Source organism: Pleurodeles waltl, chromosome 7, assembly GCF_031143425.1.
Source record: "Pleurodeles waltl isolate 20211129_DDA chromosome 7, aPleWal1.hap1.20221129, whole genome shotgun sequence".
In the NCBI taxonomy this organism is placed as follows: Eukaryota; Metazoa; Chordata; class Amphibia; order Caudata; family Salamandridae; genus Pleurodeles; species Pleurodeles waltl.
The window spans coordinates 1,114,233,868-1,114,251,493 of record NC_090446.1 but is presented as its reverse complement, the minus strand read 5'-3'; the positions used below and the strand labels follow the sequence as shown (position 1 = coordinate 1,114,251,493).

The window sequence follows — 17,626 nt, the reverse complement described above, 5'->3', positions numbered from 1 at the left end:
TCCACCACAGTGATGTACTCCCTAATCCCTCTGTGCCCAGGACAAGGGGAATAACAGGAGTAAAGTAGCAGACCCAAGCCTGGCAGCGGTCCTATGTCCCTGTTTCCATCCTAGTTAGGCAGAAGAAGAAAAAAACAGGAAGTGAAGTGGGTATAGAGGGTATTTATACCACCCTGGGGTTGGAGGGGGTACTCCACCTCTCTCTGTTTTCCTCTTCTAGTTGAGGTGGTGTTCACCTCAAAAGTAATGACTGGGACAAGGACATGGGACATAGGGATGATGTTGCTTAGTGAAGACATTATGGCAAGCGCGGACTTCTTGTCATGCCTGTAGGACATTCTGTCAACACCACGACAGTGCGCGCTCTACATGTGACTAGAATGCAAATACCCAACACTCTCAAGATAATGTAATTTATGCATTGTGTTGATATGTTATTGTTTAACCTTTTGCTTTGCAGAATTCAATCCTGAAGATTCATTCTCATGGTGCTTATAAATACTGTTCATTTGCAATGTATTGCTGCAGGCTTTCAGAGTGAGTCAGGGTGTGGTCCCTTTCCAGGGCCTTCTAGAAGTTTTCCTTGCAGCATGTCTGGGTGTGGTTGTGGGCTGGGCCAAGACTATAAAAGGGAGCCAGCCCAGCTCCACGTGCTCACTATTCAGAGGTCCCGGTGCAGAGCAGCAGCAACTTTCTAAGCTCTTGTTCCGGTGGCCTACTTTGATTTTCCAGGCCTCGCCCTTTCACTGGGCTGGGTGATTCTTGATTGGGGCGGTAAGACGGACGTCGGGCTGGGCCCCCGACTCCGTATCGATGACGCTCGAAATCTTCTTGATGTATAATTTGCTCTTGCGTGTGTGAATGTACGTTTGGAGTTTTCATGACATTTGCATGCAGGCATTCGAATCTGCAAGACGAGCGATTCTTTCATTGTGCTTAATTCATGATATTCATTGTGCGCTACCATTTCTTGGCAGTTTCATGGTGGCTTTCGAATCGGCAAGACGCGCGATTCTTTCATTGTGCTTAATTCATGATATTCATTGTGCGCTACCATTTCTTGGCAGTTACATGGTGGCCTTCGAATCGGCAAGACGCGCAATTCGTTTTCTAGTGATTTAACTCTTGATGCTCATTGTGCGCTACCATTTCCTTGGCAGCTTTATGGGGAGATGTGCGATTCTTGTCTTGTGCATATTTCATTATAATCAATGTGCGCTACCATATTCCTTGGCAGTTTCATGGTGGCATACGAATCGGCAAAACGCGCGATTCTTTCCTTGTGAATAATACACAAAATTCATTGTACGCAACCATTCCTTGGCAGTTTTATGGTGGCGTTCGAATCTGCAAGACGCGCGATTCGCTTCTTAGTGACTTAACCTTTGATCTTCATTGTGCGCTACCATTCCATGGCAGTTACATGGTGGCATTCGAATCGGCAAGACGCGCAATTCCTCCTTTGTGTTTTAATTCATGATACTCATTGTTGCGCTACTATTCTAAGTCAGTTATTTGATAGTATTCCAGTTGACATGTCGCGTGATTTATTCCTTGAATCTACATTGTGTTATTCATGGTGCACAATCCTTCTATGGTGTGTAATACTTATCTGAAAAACCTGCAATGTGCGCAATTCACTTTACAATGTTTTGAGAGAACACAACAAGATCAGAGTTCTAGATGTAATGCTGAGTGTTCCTGAAAAGTATTCTTAAATTAAGATTCATATGAAGGTTCAGAAATTATTCAGATGGTTTCCTGATTTTAATGCTCAAGAAAGTATTTGAATCTGAAAGCTTTATCTAACCTTTCTTGTTTCCTCCCACAGGTATTCAGTCATCTAAAGCCTAGTCATTATAAGATTGTTCTTAGGTTGTTTTTAGAATGACAATGCTTAGAGTCATAGCATAACTCTGATTTCATGAGAGGTTATTTTGATGTTGTGTGTTCTAACCTTTTGCTTCCTACAGGTCTCCTTCCCACCTGTTCCCTTCCTAATTCCCTTTTCCCCACTTGGACTCTCTTAGACTCTGTGACAAATCTAATCAGAGTATTGGAGCTGTCTTGTGGTGGAAGTGTTGGGAACGTGCACCGAATCCGAGGATTTGGTGACTCTGACACATTCTCACTTTATGAACACTTCCTAGGCTGGCAAAAATTGTTCCAGAACAAACATTGATCTCCAGCTTTGTTATCTTGGAAAGAAAAGAAGCTGAACCCCATTTCAGGACCATATACAACAGGCATTAACTCCTTCAGCTAAGCATGGACCTTGTCACATTCTCTTCAGTGCCACAGCCAACGAGGAGCCTTAAAGAGCTTTACCGACAATCCCTTAGCAATATTTCCCCCATCCAATTACAGGTCACCACATTTTACACACCATAAAATACCGTTTACCAAACATCGTGAGCAGAGAAGTAGAATATATGTATTGATTGCCTCTGTGCTGCTCACCCACTGAGTAAGGAGTTGACGAGATAAACAGAACAGTTGGAGTGCCCCCGTGGTGATATATATCTCTTGTGGTATAAGTTTGTCATTGGCTGCAAGGGAGTAGCTATCAGTAGTGCAGCAGGTGCAGTGGCATTGGTGGCTCAGGGTTAGAGAGAAATTTTGCGGTATTTCAGTATGTAACTTTAGAGAAGGATGGGTCCATGTTGAATGCACACATAAAAGCCTATGGCGTCCTTGCCACACCACTGATTGGCTGCTGCACGTTTCTCTCACACACTGAAGTTATTTGTAACATCCCTCTCACTCAGCACTTCAAAGACATGTTCCAATAACAAACTTGTACTCCTCTCACTCAAGAGGAAAGTGCCCCATCAGGGCCGGACTGGGAACCAAAGGCAGCCCTGGCAAATTTTGTTGGGGCAGCACTCATACTTCCTGTAGCAAGTGAGCGTAGCGAGTGAGCAGGGCCGCTGCAAGTGTAGTTCAAGGGATTCTCCCAGGAGAAATTTTTGAAAATATGGTGGGTGTATTTTACACATTTCTTATTATCGAACCTTGTCCAATCGTGAGTGGATGGAGATTGGAGATAGCACTGCATGGCTCAATGAATGAACAGTTGGATGGGTAAGGAGTGTGTGGATGCATTTATTCAAGAATGAACAGTGGGTGAAAGAATGAATTCAAGAATGGATGACAATGAATAAAGACTTTTAGGTATGTGGACTAAATGGTCTCAATGCACTGATCAAGGGTCAATGCTCTGGTCTTCATTTTAGTTTCTGCATTAAAACATCACTCCCCCACACTGCCACTACTAATCCTTGTGAAACATGTAATGCCTTGATGTATTGAACACCGTGCACTGTTTTAGCACCTCAAATAATTAACCACAAAGCATTAAGCTTTGATTTAAAATGTGAGAGGTCATGAGACAGCCAATTAGTGATTGGACTACACATAAATCTTGTAGCAATCCCAGCTTCCACTTGACCACATTGTGTGGATCTAGGCAATTATTTTTTCACTGTGCCTTCTTTTCTTTTATCATTACATGAGAACACATTAAAATACATCAACGTTCTAGGCCATGTATCTGGGACAAAAGACAGTTTTTTCCTCGTTCACTAATAGCATTATCATCAGGGTGTCACTGGGGCATGAACGTTTCTAAGTTTATAATTAGAATCTGTGACTTCTAACAATTGCAACTCAATGCAATGGCAGCATTTTTTATACTAACTTGAAATGTGTTGCAAAGATCATGTTATAAAGAAATACACTCTTTTGAAATTTGACGAGTTTTTATTATATATGTAGTGGACTCTTTGAGCCTCAACACCACCCCCTAACACCCAACTACCCCCCAAAAGCAGTGAAGGTCAGTCAGCCCTGCTCGTGGTGACTCGGCAGGAGACAGGAAGCACCCCAATGCAAAAACAGAGAATTCTGAAACATGCTTTAAACACATTTGTTTTCAATTGTTTAATTATAAGCAGGGGTGTAGCTTGGTCAGTAAGAATGGGGTGTGTCGGTGTGAGCTTCCGATTTCCTAACAATCAGGACTGCACATAGTGGTAAAATACATTATAGGACAAGCAAGTTGCAGGAGAGGGGCTTAAGGGCAGCGGAAAGGGAGATGAATGCATATTGGTTGGGATACTAAGGCCCGTATTTATACTTTTTTTAGCGCCGCATTTGCGCCGCTTTTTGACGCAAAACGGCGCAAACCTACAAAATACAATGGTATTTTGCAAGTTTGCGCCGTTTTTGCGTCAAAAAACGACGCAAATGCGGCGCAAAATAAGTGTAAATACGGGCCTAAGTGAGAAAAAGCACATTGTTTTGTGACATAACCAACATTTTGAAGTCTTTCCAGGCAGAGAGGAAGAGAGTGTGTGTGTGCGTTTTTGTCTGGGAGTGGAAAAATTCCTGGTGAAATCCGACACCTCACCATACCCGACTGAAAGCACCTGCACCCAACTATTTATCACACAATACATTTATTGGTTTATTGGGGGGTGTTACACTTTCTGGGATGAGGCAGAGCCCTGGTGGGTGGCGAAGCCCTCCATTAGTGACAGCAGAAAGAAGCACACATTCCCAGACAAGACCTCGGCTGAGAGGGGCCTCCTAGCAACACTGATGGTATGCCCATCGTCATGGCAACCCCAAACAAAGTCTTAATTGTGAATCAGCCCCCATAAACGCCCCGGCGAGGCACTTACTCCCCTTAGTTACAGGGTTTTCTTCCACAAAACCTGCTTGAAATAATTCCTGAATCCAGAAACACGGGAGCAGAAGAACGGGCGATAAAAACATGTTCACAATTATGTCACTTTTCTTGCGAAGGCAGAGTTAAGGCTCAAACTTTGGACCTGATTAAAACTGTTCTGTAGAAATTGTGATCACTGCACTAACAACTGTTTGCGCAGGAATCTCCATCAGTGGTGCAATGTTTTTCGCACACAGTAGTTACAGGAGATAAATCTTGCATTCTGATCAATGTTGGCAGGTCAAACTGCTGGTATTTTATAGGGATGAAAGGCTTGGTGTTTACCGAGAACATGCACCAAAATTCTTGCTATTCCCCAAAAAGTTGGAATATGTGCAATTTATCGCGCCCGATAAATTCCGAAACTGGGGATTGTCAGATTTTAGGGAGTACAATACATTCCAACTATCCCTCAGGAGCACCCCTAATTAAACCCTTTGCTTTTTCTACTTTATTAACTAAATGCTCTTATAACTCGCCCCATTCTCTAAGGAAATTAACTGAGTCTTTTTGGCCTGATGGCCCCTTCCCTCAGCTTTCTGGTCCTGAAGACGGTTTATTGGCCCCCGTTTTCTTCCTCCAAACCACCAGTCCTCGTCCATCTGGGTTTAATGTTAGAAGATCGATAACAAAGATATTGTCTGACATAAATATTGTGGCTTAGATATCGTTTACAAACATACAGCTCTATTAGGTGTAGATTTTCTATTATTAACTCCAGTGGGGTAATATTTATGTAAACAATATTTGGGACTATAGTTTTGTGAAATGATATTTAGACCATGATATTCTTGTACCATACCTCCTTGCAGACCTATTGATCTTCTAACTAGCCTACTTGCACGAGGCCAGTGTTGCAAATCTTTCCCCTTGACCTTAAGGTTGTCTTATAGATCTTTTTCGTTCGAGCTCTACCCCACAGTTGCTCATATCACTATTGTCAGCCGTGGGGAGTGAGACAGACATGCTTGATCTCGGTAGCCACCTGATTAAGGTGTTACTGTTTAAGGTTCATGTCTCCATAATGTGTAATGTTTTGTGTCATATTGACTGATATGTAACTATTTGTTTCTATTTGCACAATGTCCTGTGTTATTAATGCTTTGACTGTTGTCCTAGGGTGTGAATTATACACAAGCTGTAGCAGTTTAAAACTGAATAAAGTGTCAAGTTTTACTTCATGGTGAGAGTCCATGAGAGTGAACATGCGTGTAGACTTTATGCAGCAGCCTACGAGGTGTCATTTGTTGGAACGTCAAGGTTTTCCTGGCGTGTATGCTTATTACTGCCACCTGTGCATATATTGACATTTAAGGTCTCACCTAAGGCAGCGTGCATGTGCTGTTGCTTGCAAGAGATATTGTATACAAGGGGCTTAGAACCTGCCCATTGCTTACCGTTCATAGACTTATTGCCACTCTTTTTTGCTGCCTCCTAATTGGCCAGCATATGCCAGCTTCACTTCCTCATCTTTCGTGTGGAGCATGGATCAAGCACTGATTGATTCATCTTCTTTACAGTTCTTCTGCTGCTTGTGCTTTGACTCATGTACTATTTTCTTTTCTCCCTATTGTCCCTGTGAGTCCTTCCGAATTGTCTGTGTTGCCTGTTCCCTACCGGTTGTTCGTGTTGCCCACCCACCATACGAAAAAAAAAGTACTGACTGCATCATATAACTTTTAGCCATCCTCCACAGCAGCCGCATTGCTCTACAACATGGCTATAAGACATTGGAAAAGCCAATATATCTCTCATAGGTCAGATGTATTGGCTTTTCCAATGCTTGTTGTTTTTCTTGCGAAGGGACCAACTTACTATTTAATTTCAATTTCTTCTTCTCCGCAATGGCTCCCATGCTTACCATGCTCCATGTGTTTGGTTGACAATGATACCCAGCCCAGAAGCTCCACTGCTCAGTGTTCCTGAGTCATCTAGATGTCTTACGACGCATCTCTTGTTACCTGGTCGTGCTGAGACAGCCACGGAGCTCTCACATTGCATTGCATCTACTTTGCAGTGCACTATAGTATCACAGAGCAGAAATGCCCAAAACACTTTTCTACTGTACCACCATTCTGATTGCATTGTGCACTAATATATCCTTACTGGAACATCGGCAGGGACCTGTACTGAAGCATAGCTCTCTCAGATCCTGCCAACACATTCCTGATGAAAAAAGCCCTCTTTCTGGCAGGACAGCCTAGGATGATAATCTTCCTGATGCACAGAGTTGCTCAAACTGTAGGATTCACATCTTCAGTTCATAAATTTGCCAGTTTAGCTTTTCATTCCTCTGAGGTTGTTCAAGAGCGCGCTGTTAGCATCATGCAAGAAAAGTGTGTATATTTTGCAACTGTCAAGCAGCCCCAGGCATGCGTGGCATCTTCAACCAGTCCAGGCTTTTTCATAAAACAGTTCTTCGTAGTCTGGGGCTTGTAGTTTCACCTTTAAAGCTTGAACCCAGGACTGGACTAATGTATCAGTAAAATAACTCTGCCTTCAGCAGATTGCTGTGTCCAAGGTCAAGGACAAGAAGAGCGATGGGAGGAGATATCCTTAGCTCACCTGGAGAGGAATTTAAGGGCAGTTTAGGAAACATTGGAAGGAGGCCTAAATAGTCACTTTGTCACAATACCTTCTTAGTCCACACCCAGGGTTCACCTAACTTTTCCTGCTTGAAACAGCAATTCCATGGTCGCTGGGCTCCAATCTTGACAGGGTCCAAACACCACCAACCACCAGGAATGCTCTATTTAAGACTGAACTCCATCACCCTCATTAGGAGTTGCCCGGAAAGGTATCTCCAGGAGGGATAACGCTCTGGGCAACTACGAGTGGTCTGGTGTTCTGGACTAGAAATTACTGGGTCTGGGAACACCAGACCTATTTGTACCAGGCTAGGATCTGCACCTGGTAGAGGGAAGTATAGGGGGAGGAACTGCAGGGAGACGTGCAGCCACATCACATGCAGGCTCCCACTGCGACTCCGGCTGGTCCAGGATTTGTTAGCAAGTTACCTGGAATGAACATCCCAAAATCTTTCGGCTCAGTCTTGAACAATACTTCTTTACAAAGCACCTGCTTTTAGTGAGTATTGAGTGTTTTTTTTCCCAATATGTGTGTGATTTCCTATTGAGTTTGCCTATAATTCAACAAACTATGACCTCACAGTTAGGTCACCACTAACTCTAAACACAAAATGCGCACCCTTACTCATCAATCTTACATGGATCAGTCACTCAGTCTTCTATCCATCTATTTACTTTCATTCATCTAAGTGATTACACATTTGTATATCCACCCATTCACCCACCCAAACACACACAAACTTCCCAATTAATGAATATGCAATTTCATGAGGCAAGTCATTAGCGATATTGGCTTTGCTGTTTTTATGCGAAATATGTTTTATCCCTGTGGTTCATGAACTTGAACTCTTTCATGGTAGATTAGATTGATGTAGTTATTGGCTGTATATCGATACTGTAACAAGTAAACTCTACATTACTAAAGGTCTCAATGCAGTTTGCATTGTGGTACAATGTGATCTGGGCTTTGTCCTTCCAAACTCCAGACCATATTTAACTTTCTTTGAGGGATAATCTCTTTATTTGTGAATTATGTTTATATTTGAGCAATATTGGATCCCTCCAATATTCGATGTTGCTAGCTTCATTTACCCCATATCTAGAACTTGATCTGGGTCCTAGCTTCGGGGGCCAAACACAACACTCGGATTATATGAAAGAATCAATGAATTATATCAAGTAATATAATCCCTTTCAGCCTTTATCTTCTAACACTACATTGGATAAATGTCTGTACATAAGGGCTGTAGATAAAAGGACCCTTCATTGATAAACGTTTACGAATGGTGGAGCAACTCATTTTTTCACAGTTAGCAGTCAGTGCCACCCCTCACTATTCATCCACACAGGCAGCGCCATCCTTCTCTACCCCTCAGCACAGACACAACACTTCTTGATGTTTTGATATTACACCTCCAAAACTATCAATGTTCTTATATTTCTGTACCTGTCATATCATTTTGTGGTATATTACGGCATTGCAGACAGGGAAGGGAGTAAACATAAGGGCAAAGGCTGACCTAGTGCAGAGATCTACAAATGCTCTTCACGTTGCACAAGTTAGTTCTCGGGTCCTTTGGCAGACTTGCCTGCCATTAACATGAACAGAATACATTTAATCAGTCTGCTTACCAAGGGTTTGTAGCCCATTCGATGCCTCCATCTTCCAGAGAACCAACAAGTCACTGCCCTGCTGGATGTGAATCCAAACGTCAATACTATGCCCCGTTTCCACCACTTGTGGGCACTCCAATTCCGCAAGTGCAACAGGCATGGACACTAGAACCATCACCAAGCTTCGCAGTGTCTTTGTGCCCACGTCTGCATGGGTAGTAACACGGTATATCCCAGGGAGTGCATACTTGTGGCAGACCCGAGCCATGCTGGTGGTCAGAAGCCCACTTCCATCCCCAAAGTCCCAGTGGTAAACAGCTGCAGGTAGCATGGTCTCCACCATAAAGTTGATGAGTTGGTGTACGCTGGTATGTCTTGAAGCTGAGGTAATGAGGGCAGCCTGAGAGAAGGAAAACATCAAGAACCACATTAGCACCTCTGCTGCATAAATGACCCAGGCTGGAGTCAATCACTATTCCAAGGTATATATAATAAGAAGATAGTGCTGTCTGATGTAACATAGAACTGCCTGTCTCTCTAGTCTTACTTCCAGACTCACACTTGCCTTTATGAGGAGGAGGATGTTTCTATCCCTTTGAAGTCAGAGTTCTTCCTAACATTGTAGAGCTGCCTTTTGCCATTTCAAGTGAGATCTCCCTCCATATGCCACTTGATTCACCTCTACTTGTCACTTTAAACCCTGTGCTTCATTGGGCGGCTTGACTGGAGCTGTCTTTCTCCAGTTTTCACGATGCTTTGTATATCCATGATACTTTGTCATGGAAGTGATCTGGCATGGAAGACGGAAACTGCTGTTTCTCTTTAAGAATGTAGGTGAGGACAGGGACCCGGCTGCCTTCTATCTAATGAAAAAGAAGAATCCTGCTTTGTTTGAACTCACTTCATCGAAGATCCATTGCTGCTGCCATTTAATAAAGCCAACAATAAGAAAGGGTTAATGGTCAGAAGGATCCATAGTAACAAGAAATCATAGGTGGGTCATACTGTGCTTAGAAGGCTCAAAAGAAATCAAGTCCAAGAAATTGGGAACATGCGTACCACACAGAAAATCTTCACAAAAACAGACACAATTAACTGCAGCCAGTATAAAGACTCAATGGATTTGACTAATTTGCCAAATAATGCATAATTATTATTCAAATAGAGGGGGAGGAGTGTGGCTTGACTGGATAGGGACATTGCAGCAACCCAACAGCAGTCTATTTGTCAAACTGGACCCAATGTAGAAGTCTTCTAAATCCCAAAGTCTAGCATTATCTGGTGAATGAGGTGGACAACTCAAGGATCAATCCTTGGTTCACCTGAATACGTTTACCTTTTCCTCTCCCCTTGTCAAATGTACTCAAGAACAGACCACCTCATGACAGAGATGAAATAGCTTAGTCAAATTAAAGACGCTTACATAGAACCCATGATAACTTTGGATCTTGTGTGCATTTCAATCAGAATAGTGTTGGATCCTAACCAGGCAAAACGTAGAGCTTGGATACTGAACAAAAAACTACCTCCGGATCAGGATTCCCTGCACGTTATGAAGACAGCATTAACGGAATATTTGCAGGAGAATGTGAACTCTTGTTCTTCCCCACAAATTTTGTGGGGTGCCCATGAAGCTCCACTGCTAATTAGTCTAATGGCCACGAGGAATAAATTGATTAATGGGAGACTTGCGGAGATAGTTTGTGATTGAGCATATGGAGTCCCACTATACAGACCAAAAGCAATGCCATACTAGATACTTTATATTAAAAAATATGAATATAAACATATTTTTAGCTTTAGGGTGGGGCCACAGATTAACTAGCAAAAGGTACTAAAATTACTGGATAACAACAAAGCAGGTACAATTCTTACTGCATAATTAAAGTTAACAATTAAAGACAATAATGGTATTACACATACGAAATCACAAGCAACTACAGAGGTTTTTAGTTTGTATCGCTCAGAGTTAATTTTTTCAAACTCAGGGATATCACAGGCCATATGTGACAAACATCTCAAGGAAATTATACTCCTTGTTATATCAGATGTGAACAAACAAATGCTGGATAGGTCCATACAGGAACTTGAAATTATGAAGGTAATACAAATCTGAAGTGCTATAAAGCCTTAGTTCCTGATCAATGTCAAACCTCTTTCTATTAAGAGTGTAGGGATCAGATTAGGGGCCCTCGCCTGAATTTATATCAACTCTTTGCAAAATCTGATGAGGTTCAAGGGTCAAAATCAGAGGCCACAATAGTTGCTATACATAAAGATGGTAAGGATGCACTATTAACTAATAAAAACTACAGGTCAATCTCTCTCTTTATTTTGAACTGCAAGACTTATGACAAGATACTGACAAATAGTTTGGAGAGCATCCTGCCTAAATGTATACAACAAGCACAAACTGATTTCCTCTAAAATTGGCAATCCAGTGACAACACAAGGATTTTCTTACATGTAACTGAAAGAGATAGATTGCTCAATTCCCTGATGGCTGCTATTGTGTTAGATGCAGAGAAGGCATTCAACAAAGTGCTGTTTCTACATTTTTTTCTTCATAAATTTAATAATGGCGATGGCTTCATCCAAATTGCAAATGGCAATGGCTTTGTATGATTCTCCTGTAGTTAGAGTCATATTCATTGGCTCGTTATCACATTATTTTCCTCTTCATCAGAGAACGAGACAAACATTTCCCTCTGAGCAAGTGAGAAAAAGATGTCTTCTCAGCCCATTACTTTTTCTACTGGCTAGTGAATCCTTATAGAGTCTATAAGGTCCAAAGGAGACATTCTTGGGATACAATTAAAATCTACAAGTAAGGCTGTTTCATATGCTGATGACATTCTAGTATTTATTGAAGATGCCCACAAATGTATTCCATCTCTGATTGAAACAATTGCACAATAATCGAACTATAACCTGCATAAACACAAATTTGAAATTAGACCTCTCAATACCTTATGCACTCTAAACATGATTGGATTTACTGGACTCTTTTGGCAAAAATATCTAAGTACTTGGAATCTGGTTCATTGATGACTTAAAGGAACCAGTTGCACATAATGAATTAATCACTTTGGAAAAGTCCTCACACATGTTGGAGAGGTGGTCTCTGAAGTTCATATTTTGGTGAGGGAGAACTGAGACAATTGAAATTATGATATCTCCAATTATCAACTACTTTATCAAATACACAACAAAAATGGGATTTAATGACAGTTTTGATGGCCCTGCTATCCTCTACCTGAGACAGATCAGTAAATCACAATGGCACAATTTATAAAGTATACTATAGAGATTTCAGAAAGGATATTATACAAGTACAGTCAACCTAAATAAACAATTTCAAAGTGACTATATGACAAAAAACAATTTAGTTCCACATATCCTTGTATAATAAAATCCATCATATCATAATACATTATCTCATGCAACCAATACAAGGCAAAAAGAAGGAAACATATCACAATCCAAATGGTGGCATTTAAATCCAATGTCCCACAATTCAGCCTTCAAAATTTGATGTTTGCAACCCACAAATGTTTTGCAGGTGACATAGGATCTGGGTTTGACAGGCATTGATGTAAAGGCAACAGCTAAAAACACAAGGCCCAACAATTCAATGGATAGGAGGGGGAAGTGGACCAGGAAAGCGATACATTGAAGACTGGCAGGGGCTCCAAGAAGGCCTTTTTAAAGAGGGGTGAAGCTATACTTTTTGAAACTAGAAGGGGTCATTATTGTGTCTTTGAAATAGATTACAAGATGCCAAAGTGGGGAGACAACATCTGGGCTATTGTTATTGGATAGTTCACAGCCCAGCAGTCCAGGGATCAAGACTGATGATTAAGAACAGAAAATAGCAGATTTTCTTCTGAGACAGTCAACTGGATGAATATCAGGAAGCAGGGTGAAATCAGAAGGAGGAGCAGAAAAACATAACTGAGAAGCAATGACATGATTACAAATATTATTTCCTCCAGAAATATAAAAGAGAGCTGATTTAAATAAATAAAGCAGGGACCTTGGTATGTGAAGCAGAAGCACACCAGAGCTCCTTTATGATGGCAAATAGTTATTGAGAGGTTATGAAATGTAAAGATACACTAATTCTTAAAATATGTATTTTCTAGTCTCACAAATCAGATATTTCTACTCCTAGAACTGGCTCTGCTAGACAGGTTAATTCTCAACTCTGCATTGTATATGTTAGGTCTTGAAAAAGCAAAAGCACACAGTAATGGTGTGGCTTGTATATCTTTCACTTTGAAGGGGCAACAGCTTCCATTGCTAATGAGATCCAGGTTTGTCGGGTCACACTATTGCAGGTTGTGGGAACTGAAGCATTGGACACTCTCTTGATGAAAGAAATGACACACTTGGCTGTTCTAAGTGTTGCAACCAAAATATAAATGGAAGAGCAACATGATCAGACACCAAAAGGGAATAAATGGGCAAGTGAATAGAGATCCTGAGAAGCCCAAAAAGTTACACAAAAAACCCTGGATTTTAACATTGATTAGTAGGTTGTGAATTTCAGTCAAACAAGGCAATGAACCCATGTACTAAAACATCTAGAACACAGACCTCAGCAATTAGAGATTAGTATGGACAAGCTCTACTCTACACTCTCTATGCACAATTAAGTAGACTAGTAATGTTGATGTAGACTCAAAAACACAAAACAATCTATGTGACAAGAAAATTATGTTCCAGTTGTTTAAAGAAATGTTGGGAACAATTGCATCAAACAAACAAATTTCTTTTAAGTAAGTAAAGGTTCCTAGACCACTATAATCGAGAATGAGACAACCAGTTCCTCTGGAATTGAAACTGAGGATACACCTAGTTCAGTGGAAATACAATACTCCTACTATAGAAAGGAGTGTTAATTGAAAATCATCCCATTTTTTAAGGAAGTCAAAACCTAAAGGAAACCCACTGGTAGAATTTCCTCCACTATTTTGTATCTTTGATGGCTAAAAATATCATAAATGGATTCTATTTCGAATGTAGTACTTCCTACAAGAACTGGAGGATGTTTCATTATCACCCCATTGTCTTTGTAACTGCTCAAATTTAAGTCAGTCTGTGACACTGGAAACTAATATATGAAGATGATGTACAGTAGCACATATTTTAGGGTCAGTTTTACGTCATATGTTTGTCTGATTATAGGCATGTCTTTGCATGAAGGAGGTAAAGAAAATTCAGGAAAATTAAAACTTTTTTTTAGCCTTAACCCTAGATTGCATGTGAAGGCAAAGCATGTGAATCTCTTACAGAATAAACTTGCATAATGATGATTCTCTGTTGACATTTTAGGGGCTAACAAGTGGACACCAATATGACTGCCACATGCCAGATGATAAGCCGGTTTGCTGGACCTATGTTGATTCTACAAGAGATGGGGTGCTAGAGTGCTGAGACAAGATCTAAATTTCTACCTGAAATGAGGAAGGAGAGAATCTCAGTGTAAATTAGCCTTTAGATATAATGGTTTCCTGACTTTGCCCCTCCCTCATTCACAAGACATTTTTTTGCGTCTCAATTCCCATTGCAAATGAATACAAGACTGGGGCTGATAGGCCTAATGTTAACATGGTCATCAGAAAAGCAAATAAATTTAACAAATCTCAGAAGAAAATAAAATAAAGATGAATGTACTAGCTGATCTTCGATTTTCGTTCTTGCTGTTGTGGTATGTGGGGGACTTAACCAGCCTTCAAAGCTGCAGGCTGAATGAATTGCAGCTGATTACCCTGACCCCATTTTCAGTTTCAATCCAATTTACTGTTAAGATCAGGAGACATAGTAAATGGTTTACAGACTCTCATACATGAGTGAGCGGGCATACTTCTTTAGTATTTAACCCCTTCAATGCGGGCGTCGGCCACTGGCCGACGCCCGCACTACCTCCCCTGGTGCGGGTCACGACCAGTGGCCGACACCAGGGAGGGTGTTAATAAATCCTCGGGTGCGTCGCACCCGAGGATTTATTTATTTATTTTTTTTCACCCCAGGAGACACGGAAGCTTCCGTGTCTCCCCACCCGCCCCTTTGTGACGTCAGCGCGCCGCGAGGCATGCTGACGTTACAAAGTTGTTTTTCCCATCGAAGCAGGAAGCAGCCTTGCGGCCGCTTCCTGCTTCGATGGGGAAAACGGCCTTCCACACGTTCGGGAAGGCCTCGTAAGAAAGGGGAGAGTCTCCCCTTTCTTACGAGGCCTTCCTGAAAGTGTTTCCTGGCCCCCGATCGCAGCACAGCTAATAAAAGGACAGGGGGTCGCCCGTGGGCAGGGCGACCCCCTGTGGGGGCAATATTTTTTTTAGATGTTGTAGGGTTTCCCTGGGGGCCATTTTGGCCCCCAAGGAAACCATACAACAACTAAAAAAAATAGATCTATATATAGATCTAAATATATAGATATATCTATGTACATGGATATATCTATAGATATATCTATGTAGATAGATATATATATATATAGAGATAGATCTATATATATCAATCAATCAATCAAAGAGATTTATAAAGCGCGCTACTCACCCGTGAGGGTCTCAAGGCGCTGGGGGGGGGGGTAGGGAAAGGGGCTGGGAGGATCACTGTTCGAAAAGCCAGGTTTTGAGGCCCTTCCTGAAAAGAAGTGGGTTTTGGGTCTTGCGAAGGTGGGTTGGGAGGGTGTTCCAGGTTTTGGGTGCAAGGTAGGAGAAGGATCTGCCCCCGGTGGTGGTGTGTTTGATGCGGGGGACAGAGGCGAGAGAGAGGTCAGCTGAGCGGAGGTTTCGTGTGGGGGTGTGGAAGGTGACTCTCGTTGAGGTAGGCAGGGCCTGTGTTGTGGAGTGATTTGTGTGCGAGGATGAGGATCTTGAAGGTGATCCTTTTGTCAATGGGGAGCCAGTGGAGGGATTTGAGGTGTGGAGAGATGTGTTTGTTCGGGGGAGGTCGAGGATGAGTCGTGCTGCTGAGTTCTGGATGTGTGTAGTTTGCGCTTGGGTTTTAGAGTGGTGCCGGCGTAGAGGGCGTTTCCGTAATCAAGTCTGCTGCTGATGAGTGCGTGAGTGACAGTTTTTCTGGTCTCTGTGGGGATCCATTTGAATGTTTTTTTCAGTATACGGAGTGTGTTGAAGCATGAAGAGGTGAGAGTGTTGATTTGTTGGGTCATCGAGAGGGAGGAGTCTAGGATGATGCTGAGGTTGCGTACGTGGTTGGCGGGGGTGGGTGCAGGGCCTAGCGTGGTGGGCCACCATGAGGGGTCCCAGGTGTTTTTGTGTGGGCCAAAGAGGATTATTTTGGTTTTGCTTGAGTTGAGTTTCAGGTGGTTGGCTGTCATATATATATCACTTTTGTCAATATGTGTGTGTTTTCCCTGGGGGGAAAAGGGTCAGACTTGTCTAGTGGCAATTTTAGTGCCATAAAGAAGCACAGAAGGTTTATATGCCTACTGCAAAGAGCAAATCTGTATTTTATGTAAATAGCTGAGTACATTAGTAAATTCAGCCATTACCTGCGCTATAATACCAATGAAATATATGTGCGTGGTGGAGGGCGGCTATGGATAGATGAAGGGCACTTTTGCTGGGTGGTAATGAGGGAATCCGAGGAGGAGGGAGTGGGAGAACCAATAATGATTGTTGGACTGGGCGCAGGAGGTGCTAAAGACTGTGACGAATGGTATGTGACAAGGTGTTTTTTGAGTGTCTTGAAAGAACGTGCTGATTGAGGGAAGAAGCGCAGGTAAGGTGGCCTCTACTGTTGCACGTATCTCACACACACCATCGATTTTGTGACTGTCTACGTAGGCTAGTGTTTTAGAGCAACAGTTTAGCCAATAGCAGAGATGGCATCTTGATGGATGACTGCTGCCTGCACTCGGGTTATATAGGTCCGCTCTGACATAGGATCAGAGACTGAGACACCAGATACTGAGACAGCATCTGAGGGATAGGACAATGGCGCAGACTCTGGGAGTGATTTTTCAGTCGGAGGAGTCCCATTCGATAACTCCTCTTCCAGTACATTATGAGGGAGGTGATAAGGACTGTCCTGCTGTCCCTTTGCAAGCTGTTTGTGCAACTGGGTAATAGTGGGTTAGCCCAACCCAGAGAGCAGGTGAATGCGGCGGCAAGCAGAGAGAGAGAGAGAGAGTGCTCTCTTGGGAGCTCCCCAATTTAGTTCAGCCCCAAATTCCACCGCCCAAATCGTATTGTGGAGATATCAAAATTATCTATGGCAAAACAAACTGGTTTTGTAAGGCAGGCACCTGTGTTTTTGGTCCTGGGTTCAGCGGCCATATAGAGAAACATACTAAACCCAAACATTTCTGGAAACTAGACATTCGGGGAGTCCACAGAGGTGTGACTTGTGTGGATTCCCCAAAGTTTTCTTACCCAGAATACCCTGCAAAGCTGAAATGTTGAATAAAAACTCTATTTTTCTCGCATTTCTGTCACACAAACTACAGGAATATGCTGGGATCCACAAAATTCCTACCACCAAGTGACTCCTCACCTGTCCTGATAAAAACACTACACCACTTGAGTGCCTACACCTAGTGCCTGTGTCAGGAATGGATCACCCCAGGGTCAACAGCTGCCTCATGTAAGGACCAACATTGACCGTTGTGTGATCTATTCCTGTTGCGGGCACCAGGCCTACCCACACAAGTGAGGTATCATTT

General features: G+C 42.3%; 1 protein-coding gene across 1 annotated transcript in view; it reads right to left on the bottom strand.

The window, feature by feature from the left end:
• LOC138246998 (polycystin-1-like) overlaps window positions 1-17,626 on the bottom strand; it is a 521,270-nt gene that overhangs the window by 435,069 nt on the left and 68,575 nt on the right. Inside the window, exon 6 of the mRNA XM_069201747.1 lies at window positions 8,953-9,334. Coding sequence (XP_069057848.1) covers window positions 8,953-9,334 — 382 coding nt within the window. The remainder of the gene's footprint in view (window positions 1-8,952; window positions 9,335-17,626) is intronic.